Below are 10,829 nucleotides of genomic sequence, written 5' to 3' on the forward strand. Positions count from 1 at the left end.
CTGAAGGAGGTTTTGCTCCTCTCGAGTTTGTCACCACGAGAGGTTGCTTCGATGTCGTCCTGGCAATGTTGAACGCAGGATTGGATAAAGGCTTCTCCAGCATGGCCGTGTCGTGCTTAAGATTTAAAAGGCGCTGGCACTCATGGGTAATTGACTGCAGCGTTATTTCGGGAGTCTGTTCAATCTCGCTCAATAGTCTCGTCCTGATGTCACTGTCTGAATGCGATTGAAGACCACATATGAAATAAGGCATTCGAACTGATCTTCCGTCATGGTAGATAGCTTGAATTGTTCGCACTCAAGGTTGACTCTACCGGCATAAGTGATGTAGTCCTCAGATTCCTTTTTCGCCAGTTTCATACATTGGTAGCGAATATTAAACAAGGACGAACGCTCACCGAAAATCATTGAAAGTTGCTGCACGGTTTTGTCATTGTTGGAACTCTAACGTACGCAGAGAAGACAATTCAATGTATGTTTTAAGTTTGCCCAAGGCAGACTATTTTTAGAAAAGATTCTTGCTCCAACTCTAATTATCGTGTAGTGACTAGTTCCGGCCTGGTGACCGGACATCCAGGAGAACACATACCGTTATTTTCAGCCTTGGATTGACATTATTTACAAGCCGTTTTCATTTTAAAACTAACACAACGTCAAACAGGCTTTCTGGCACGCGACCGACTGTTGCGAAATAATTTTCGATCGCATCTGTATTGGCAGTTTGTTTTTGTGACTTAGGCGTGTGCCAAAAACAACGATGGTGATATGGGATTTAGGATATACAAGCTCACATAAATATAGTTGTCAGGTGAACAGCATGCTTAGCTCTCGTGTGCTTGTACGTTTGCACATAAACATGCAAAACCCATAGTATTACCATAGTGTGTCGTTCATCTTTTAAACACTGACTCACCTATTCGCTTGGTCAGATCAGTTCCACGCGATGCTTCATGATGATTGGCTATTATTTGCTTCCTAAAACACCTGTTGCTTTTTTAAGGCATTGTTGTGAGCAACCTACTAGTTTCTAACTCGTGCGTCAAGGTTGGCGGATCTAATCAGAAGCCTGTTTCAAATTTGTCCCACACCCAATGAAAGTGTGGGAATCCTGGATGTGACCGTTATCCGTCAATTCGTAGTAGTCCTTGAAAAGACCGCTTTTAACAGATACTAAATCAGTTGATCAGCATGGAGTAGGTAGTCATCGTGCTGTTTGATTTCAGTCCCGATCTCATCCACATTGGGTTTATTTGGGCAAAATCAAGGTTAATTTTGTCCATTTCTTACTGCTTTACCTATTATCCAAACATGCGTACGGTCCTCTGGTACAAGATTTGGAGCTATGCAACTGATCCATTTAGCTTTTTCCTTTAGCTGATACTGTTTGAGACAGCTGTTACCAAACGTTCCCAGTTTTTTCAACTGGAGGTTACCTACTAACACAGATCAGGAGAGGTTTTCATCTGCATTACAATGTTTTCTATTCAACTTGGGATTTTAATATTACGGCAGTACGCAATTCTATACTTATCGGTCTTGTTGGACTTACATCGATGGACAGCATAGCGATCTCTAAAAGGGATCAACCATCCGTACAAAATGACTTCAGGTTCATGACTGAAAAGCATTCATAAACGCTCAGTCGTTCCAATTTTACAGCGCTTGCGACGAGTCGGTTGTGCATCGCGGCTGTCAGATCGAATCGACCGAATTTCGGAAAATTTTGAAGTACCGGTTGAAGGAGTTATCGGTCTACCTGTTTCCTTATCCCACAAACTCCCAGCTGAATCACCTTGCTTTGTAAATATTGCTCCCCTTGTACTCCAAAAAGTTGCATTTATCTGAAGTTCCACATATCCGGTATGGTCGTAAATAGAGGTGATGTATTGAACGGTCCAAATGTCCATCTGTTATTCTCCACTCTTGATACTGCGAATTTCGTTGGTCCTGGTATCATTTATCAACATTTATTTTTCGTTGAACACACGAAGGTCCATGTGACCATCCGGTAACGTTGTTTGTGTCGAACAGACTTGTCCTACCCACTACTATGTTAGAATGACTCTATTGCTCTACCAGGGTCTCCTCTCAGTTTATCCTCAAACCTAATGGCTAGTGAGTTTTTATCTGTTTAGGTATCAAGCATAAGTTGACATGAACATACTCCTGTTGAGGTGTTGTTCATTTGCCCAGTTTCACCAACTGCGACTTTTGTTCTGATTCGAGCGCGAATCCGCTTCACCTTTGGCATCAGCACTGGAGTTATCCGATGGTCAATGAGTTGTAAACATTGCGCCCATATTCATTTACTGCAGGGTAGGATTTCAATGTGCCCGGGCGTACAACCATGATATGAATAGAAACTGATTACATGAACGTTACTGACATCGTTTAGCAACCATATCCTGTAGTGCCTCCAACCAGGTACCTTGTGGATCACGTGGTTATTATCCTTGAAGACAGAGTCCAGTGTGAAAGCAAGGCCAGCTTGTTGCTCTGCTTTCTTCAGAGTGTGAAGATTAGAAGCGGCTATATAGACCGAGAGTCAAGGCTTGGAAACTGTACCTGAAGCTGTTAGCACAGACCGCCGCGCAGATGGCGTGGCCTAATTGATGGGTCCACAAGGACAGAGTTATTACTTGGGTGGGGGTAAAGAGGAGAAAAGGTATGTGGAAGAGAAAGGGAAGCATCAGAAGCGGTCTGCTTTTGCCTACCCTCCCTACTGTGAGCAGCGAGTAAGGCGACCCGGCTGATAGCACCACACGGCGACCGATGTGGCGTGAGAGTATACTTAGTTGCGCTGGTTTACTGCCAGGGCACCTAGACCTAGACAAAAGGACGATTAGGGTCCTCTGCCTGAGCCTTCGGTTCAATAGCCTGGTCGCAAGGCAGCGTTGTTTGGCGGCAAATGCAACTGCATTACCATTTTTTTAAAATCCGCCATGCATGTTGCAACCCCCAGCCTAGAGGACCGGGAGACTGTGTTGATCAGACCTGTAACCATTGACTAACTTGCTACGAGGGACTCAATGTCGCACAGACACCTCTCAGGATAGCCCATTCGGTCACAATTGCAAACAAACCGTCACACAATGGCAAGGTCTACTATCTTCATGATGGTTCCCGGTTAACCCCATAGTTTCAGTGGGACGGCGACGTGGGCATGTGTGGGTGTATTTGGGTCGTTGTACTTTAAAGTAGTGCATGTTGACATTGTGCTGGCTATACATTGTGCTGACCATACATTCGGATCTACGGGACCAAAGTCAGCGGACACTTCATTCTGCGTTGGCTGTAATCTACACTACCTGTAGACGCGGACATCGTCATAGCGTCCGTATGTTGAAAATAGGGACAGTCTTATTGTTGTAGCTTGTTTAACACAAGTTAGGATCGCACGTCGTGATTATCAGGGTGTTGGAATTCATTCGACTTCGTGGCAGTTGTTTGCAGTTGGGCTAATGAATACATCTGGCCATTCGACATGGTTTATGTGCAAGGGGCATTACGTTCAAGTAGTCGAAACAACTGCTTCGGCTAATTTCCATTTACTTCTTTATCAGTGTCTTCGACTTTTGAAATGGAATTCATACTGTAGCGGTCGAAGAGCCTACGATATTTCCTAACGTTACCCCTTTAAATTACGTATCACATGAAGGGAAATTATGTTGTTGTGCGCTTGCTTCAGTGCAAAACGGGCATTTTGGACTAAGTTGTACCCAGTCGTAGCGACGGGTTCAAATACTACTCGGTGGATTACAAGTTTCTGCGTCAAGAACGTACCTTAACTGAAACAACATCGTTATGAATCATCCTTTCTCGGATTGAGTCGATGCACTGCGGATCATCCGAATCGTTTGAAATACGTTTTGAACATGCTTCTACCAAATTTGCACACATCGAAAACCGTTGGACTAACTTTCACGCGCGTAAAATCCCCCGGGGGGGCTCGCCATGACTCGTCACATACGGTGTTCTACTTGGAGTGTGAGGAGTTTTGGAAATTCTTGCTGGAGATTTCGTCCTGTAAGTGAAACCACTCGTTGCCGAGTGGTTGTGTTTAAGCAACCAGCTATGAAGTCGTGGGTTCGAGATTCCCTGGACGTTTTTACAGACGCGCACTTCTGATGATTACAAGTAGTGGTCGTGCTTCTAAACTTTCGACATGGACTGACTTCACTTACAGGACCGAATATCCACTTGGAGTGACTTCTTCATCTGCAGTTAGCCTTCACCACTCTTCCTTAGAAGAATCTCATTTTAAAAAACAAATGCAGTCATAACGTGTGATCCTCAAAGGGGTTTGTTTTCGTCACTGCTTTCACACCATTTTATGTGCTTAGATGCTCGAAGTGCTTCCCTCTTGCTTAGGTACACTTGCCCACCCTTTGGGCTGAACTGCGGCGCGCACAGGTTTGTTTTGATGGTATATTCTTTGACTTCAGGGTAAGATCTGGTTCAGGTTCGCTGATTGGTAGTAAATGAGGACATATACAATAGATTTCGATCGATTTCGTAGGAACAAGCCAAGCGGAGTAAAATCTGGTGATCTCCGAGGCCGGTCGTCTAGCCTACATATGCCTACTCACTAACCAGGAGATGTTCAATCCGATCATGGTTGAGCAAACTGGCACATGGAGCTGTTGCTTCATCTAACTGGAAACACTTTCTGGTTTAAGCCTATTCGGCGTCTGCAGTTACTCCATCAGTAGACTGTTGAGCATTTGCACGTACGCAGTAGCACTGTTAGATCCATGAATTCATCATGATCAATTATCTGATGATCTGTTTGATAAATTGGTACCTTGACCTGATTCTCTGCATTCCCGGCATTGAACAAATGTGGGCTGTCAGACCGCTCGTCTGATGAAAGAGTAGCATCTGGTGTATGTGAGCCAGTTTACACAGAAACCCGTGCGTATAAACATGCTCTCACCCTCAGGCGCCAGTTTTTTTTAGTTTTGACGGTCCACGTGGCACAGTCACAAAGTTTTCTTTCGCACGTTGTTGGTCATCTTTTCCCACTTCATTTCTCATTCCTACTTGGATAACGTGGTATCTCCATTTGCGTCACAATTTATGAATAATCGTTCGATCCAGATACTTTTGGGGCGTTGACGCCGAATGTTGACTTCATCTGAAAAGTTCTTTCCTAATTCATGAAGTCACGTACCACAAGAGCTCATTAGGTGTGTGCACCAACACAGTGACGCTCGAATGTGGCGTTGAACTCAGCTAAACTTATAAGGCATCAACATGATTTTACACAACCGCACTCTCCGTAATTGGATATTGGAAAGGGTGCAGCATAGATATTGGACGCTTCTGCTACCGCCCATCTACTACCAAGCGACAAACTCCTGTTTACGCTCATCTCGTAGGTATATCGTATGACAATGTGTTAGCATTGGTTACCTGCTTCCCCTCTTTACACCTTAGCGCGCTTTCTTTTGTACTCGAACACTCTAAATGCATGGAGATTTTCTTGAACTAAAGCGCGTTGGATCGGATTGTGTTCCATGAAAAAAATGACCAGGGAATTGAAAGCTGCGACGTGCGTCTGACGTTCATGAGGCTATGCCAACATATGTTTACTTCATTTGAATTCCTTTACCAGCTGGGCCAGCCAACGAGTGCTATCTTTTTCGTTTTCAGTGTAATAGTAATCCACCTTTGTCAAACGGGAAACGTTATTCTTTCGTGAATTATTTTACGATAAGGATAGGCACATGAATGAGCTCGTGCGCATCAGACACCTATTGTGATATTCTAAGCTCACATATGTTATGAATGTGTGTGCAATTCCCATTCCGTGGGCCTCTATCAGCCGATGTAGTCAAGCGTTTGGCATTGACGTTGCTCTGATATGGTAAATGGATGATGAGAATGCATGACGGGAATACGTTGATTGAAAGCAGCAATCATGCTTGATGGATCAGATCACGCACAATGTTTTTTTTACCAAAAGCTTGCCTTATATTATAACACATGTGGGATAATAGTCTTAAAAATGTAATTGTCCCTTTCTTGTCCTGATTTTTGTAGATGCTGGCGGAGGCCATGATCACAAAACGGTCTTGTGCTGGAGGCTTTGGAAAGGGTGGACCGCAAAATCACCATCCACACTGTCTTATCGTCCTCTTGTCTAGAATGGTTGCGTGTATCGTAACATTCTCTTGTGTCTTCAGCAAAGGTGTCTCCTTTCAAAACATGATCACTCATGCTGTTCGCCATGAATGGTCTTTGTTCTGATGAGGTGGTGGGGACTATCTTTATCTATCAGTTTCGGTTTCCAGGCCTGGTCTATAGCTCATTTCGGTACTACTGAAGCACATCAAAAAGTTTTCGATATACAAACCATCCAGAATGGATCTTTTAACTCTTTATAGAAGCTTTGCAGTCTCGAAATTTCTTGTAAACACAGACGAGAGCGAATGCGGACAGACCCGTTTGTCACATTGTGAATGGGGTTTTTCAAGTCAGATGCCTCACTCATCGGGAATGGTCTATCCTAATGGACCCCTTCCGTTTTGCTGTGTGTGGCGTCATGTCGTCCTGAATTCACTCAGGTCCTAATATAAAAGACAGCATATTGACCTTGAACGACAAACTCAATCGCTCTAGTTATTGATTTCTTCCTCGATAGGATCTTCGGGATGGGTCGGTCGGTGGTTGTGCTCCTTTAGCTAGTAAAATTCTTATTTCCGAGCCTTTTTTGCCAGTACTTAACTATTCCATAACAGAAATTCGCATCCTCAGGCAAAGTCTCATCACCAAAGTAAGCAACCGTTCTCAGAGTCTGTTAACCTCCTAGTCCCTGAAGTAATCACTACCGGTCGGAACTGAAGCACTTGGACACCACTGGCACATAATCTACATCCGAGGTGATGAACTAATCAGTCGTGAATCTATACTTTTACCTGTTCCGTTACTTTTGTTTTCATCCTTCTCAGATTTTCTCGAAAAGTCTGATCGGATGCCGTCCATGGAAATAATGCTCAATCATTTGCAGGATTTCACAGAACCCGAACTCCCACCGTTCCTCGTGTATTGCAAGTAAGCTCCTAAAAGATTCTACACCCTCTGGATTGGTTGTCTTGTTCTAATTATTATAAGGCCCACTGCACCATTTATCTTGTTAGTCAACATACGTTTTCTGCTGAGAACTTCATCTGGCGCCTCGACATGCCAGTAGAGAATGTTGGTGAGGAGCTGTCATCTGTATTTACGGAGAAGAGTACCCGAATACATGAAAGGAAACGGGCCTAGAGAAGCCTTAAACAATATATATTTCTATATATATAAGCATTTACGGGACAACTTCTTGGTTTTCCCCGACCCAACTTTTAGGTCTTACGCACGACTTGCTTGCCGTGCTCGGTAGAGCTTTTAGTGGAAACAGTCGCGGAAAATCCAGCCTGCAAGACGTAAAGATTCAGCAGCTTTGTTCATTACTGACTAAACTCAGTCCGAGTTGCTCTGTTGCTCTGCGAATTTCGCTAACAAAGATTGTGTTCATCTACTCCCGCGTAGGACCATTACCAGTTGGCAATCGTCGTAGTACTAATTTTGGTTATTGCTTGTACCACTTCACTACTTTTCAACCTCATTTGAAAAGACTTGCATCATCGAAGTGTCCGGTTCTAGAAAATCGGCTAAATCGTGTCCTAAAACACATATCACTGCTTCCTGCCTTCTGGTGTCCTACCACTTCTGGAATTTTCACATACAATAAAGACAAGATGTTCCTAACCCCCAGCAACATCATCCAAACATCACTTTTTTTGTTTCCAGAATGGGCGGAAGCACTTCACACATTCCCACTGCAAAAATTGGTGGACAGTATGAGCGGGCGGTATTCTAGGTGTTCGTTGCTATGACTCAGTGTGTGTTCTAAAAAGATACTTCCCAATGTTCTGCACTTATCAAAATCATGTGAAAGTTGGAAAACGAATGACATTCGACCAATTAGAGAACTGTTTTCATAAAGGAAACTACTCACAAGGTTGCTGAAAACTCTTCGACAGCCCACGACCGGTTTCGCCCTTCTTGGGACTCATCAGGTAGGCGCAGCCCCCGAGTTTCCGTCAACCTTATGTTCTACTTGAACCCAAATTGGACTGTTTTCGAGAAATACACTCATTTGGAAATCACTTTAGTTTGTTTATGCCGTCACTGCGGCATGTCCAGTTTCACTCGAAAACGGTAGTAGTGAGCAATATCTGTCGTGGAGAAGAACCGTTCTCTTGAGAGCTGTTCCGGAAGATTTCAATATCCATTACCTTAACGTTCTACTGTTCACATTCCACCACAAGTATTGGAAATTTCATATAAAAAACCACCGATGATAGAACTCAAGTCTGACGTTTGGTCTGCTACCTTTTACTATAAATTGGTACCAGTGAATTTTGCTCCGTTGAATCATTTTGAGAACACCGTATTTGGTCTTAAAATATAATTGCATCCACAGTGCTGTAAGCTGACGCTATAGACCGATTTAGCTCGGTCGCGTGGATGTTCTTCTTGCGAGGGAGCGCCAAGCTATATGCCCACACTCAGTTAGAATCAGTGTCGACGTTTTGTAAGCTTAGGCGTTCATGTGCCCCCCACCCCTATTCCTTCCTCTAATCGCCTGTGTTCACCTTCTCATCTCATCTTTAACAGGAGCGGTAAAATACGCAGATTGCTGGAAGAACACCAATGCAACGGACAAAACCACTCTAACCTCTAGTTCCTTCGCTTGGATGATAGACTCCCTTGTCAATTCACCGAATCCCAAGAACCTGCTTCGAGTTTCATTTACGTTTAATGAACTATCGAGCGGCTCTTAATGTGACCTCATAGCCGCCTAAAACTTCTATTCTTTTTGGTTTTGATGTCCATTCAAACAACCCCGTAGGTTTCACGGATGGGTCGTGAACTTACCGCTCAAATTTTTCCGTAGAATCTCACGCATCATCCATTTTATCCATTGTATAACTTCATCTCATCCAGTGCGGGACAGTCATCTGTAACTGAACACACACTAAGTGGGAGATGTACAGACCCTTTTATTCTCTACCGGTTGCTGCTTCAGCTCCCGGCCCAGCCCTACCACCACCGTCGCAGATTCTTCAACTGTGATACACTTGATGTGTGGCTGCATTTAGCCCACCTTTGCGTGCGTGTTTTTGGAATGTTCCACATAGATTTTGCGTTGTTGCTGCTGACAGTTGACACTTGGTGTACATAGGACAGTATTGTTTGATTGCACACTTCCGACGACCCCATCTCCGTGTATCACAGCTGTATTCCGGTGGTTTTCCTCTTTTAATTTTTTAACGTTCGTATTTTCTTACGCCTTGGCGTAGCACCTTTTGTGCGCTATTTCGTGGGCTGTCCTGCTTGTCAGGCAGCTGTGCTGCCCACCACTGTCCAGTCGCCCTCCGAATTTGTTCGGTGTCATCATGCTGCTGATACGAATTCAGTAGTTCAAATACACAGTAAAAAGATATACTACGCGCCAGGCTGCTGGTTCTTTGCCATACACTCGGGTTGTTCTGAAGGCGTTTATGAGCCTCTTCGACAGGAGTTACTTCACATAAATTTTGATGATTAAGACTCGAATCGACTAGGCTTTCCTTCATTTTGAGCGGCACTGCTGAATCGGCATTCGACTTCTATCAGGTAGGAGTGCACTGATCACAATTTGATGACAAGAAAAGTCTGAGCACTGTCACGCTCACTGTTGATCGTCAATCTCACTCAAGATAGCCTTCACCTGGCACTTATAAGCCCGCTTACTCAGTAAAAAATCCTCTTGAATTATGTAAATATTATTACCGCCGTTTATTCCTCTATTTCTTTCAGGGTGTACGGTGGAATTCCCACACATCCTTACAACGGCTGTTGTCTGTCATGGATTCCCGATCCCCTCTTCATGAGTTTTAGAATTCTGACTGCTTGGATTCCGTTACGGTGGTTCAAACTGATCTACGCGTTTTTCTGTCATACCGTATTCGAGATTAGCTAGCATGAATCGGTGTCAATGATTCTGCTTGTTGAACCTGCTTAGATGCCAGGACCTTGGTGCAATCTCGCGTAATATGGTGTCTTCTTGCTTTTGGGTTTATTCAGCCGTACAGATAAATGTCTATGCAATGCCAGGTCTCTCCTACTAGGTTGGTCAATCAATAGAGGTTTGACAAGCAAAATCTCCTACCCCTTCGGCTTTAGGTTCGACCGGGTATAGACCAACCAAGTGGCTTCACACCGACTACTGTTACCTTGCGGTCAGGATTTTGAGTCAAACGCCCTCACGGAGAACCCTGCCCGGCAGTACTTAAGCCACATAAACCTTAATGCCACATCGACCATTGCGTGTATACACTATCCGGGTCGCCTTTTTTACTACATTGGGGCGGTGAAGCGAAACGATTCCGATATTTCTTCATTGTTATCCCGAAACCCCAAGATGGCTAACTTGACGACCACTCTTCCGCTGATCACAATTGTTGACATATCACTGGGGCACCTAGAGGGTTGACCTATGGCACGCCGCCGCTGTCCACGCTTCGTTCCTCCGTTTTTCTTGTTATGTTCGAAATACGAGTTCTCAGGTGGATCTGTCAGGCTCTTGTTTTTACACTTATTCCAGATACTTTATCGATTGTTATCCGCTGCATCTCTCAAAATCGAATTGAAGATCCAAGCAGCTGTAGCTAAAGTACCTTCTCGATGTAGATGCTACAACATTATGATTGCGAATGATACCGTAGTGGGCTTTGTCGGTATTGATATGGCTATCAGTTCGCGAGCTGAAGCATCGTTCATCATCATCATCATCATCA

At 44.1% G+C, this 10,829-nt stretch overlaps 2 protein-coding genes across 2 annotated transcripts in view; one reads left to right on the forward strand and one right to left on the reverse strand.

Annotated features, from left to right (window-relative positions):
• T265_02691 (hypothetical protein) overlaps positions 1–3,900 on the reverse strand; it is a gene marked incomplete at both ends in the record, with an annotated part of 44,590 nt that extends 40,690 nt beyond the window's left edge. Inside the window, one exon of the mRNA XM_009166993.1 lies at positions 3,784–3,900. Coding sequence (XP_009165257.1) covers positions 3,784–3,900 — 117 coding nt within the window. The remainder of the gene's footprint in view (positions 1–3,783) is intronic.
• T265_02692 (hypothetical protein) overlaps positions 1–9,494 on the forward strand; it is a gene marked incomplete at both ends in the record, with an annotated part of 43,989 nt that extends 34,495 nt beyond the window's left edge. Inside the window, 2 exons of the mRNA XM_009166994.1 lie at positions 6,954–7,056; positions 8,665–9,494. Coding sequence (XP_009165258.1) covers positions 6,954–7,056; positions 8,665–8,731 — 170 coding nt within the window. The remainder of the gene's footprint in view (positions 1–6,953; positions 7,057–8,664) is intronic.
• Positions 9,495–10,829: the final 1,335 nt, after the last annotated feature.

This window comes from Opisthorchis viverrini (genome assembly GCF_000715545.1).
Source record: "Opisthorchis viverrini unplaced genomic scaffold opera_v5_34, whole genome shotgun sequence".
Lineage (NCBI taxonomy): Eukaryota > Metazoa > Platyhelminthes > Trematoda > Opisthorchiida > Opisthorchiidae > Opisthorchis > Opisthorchis viverrini.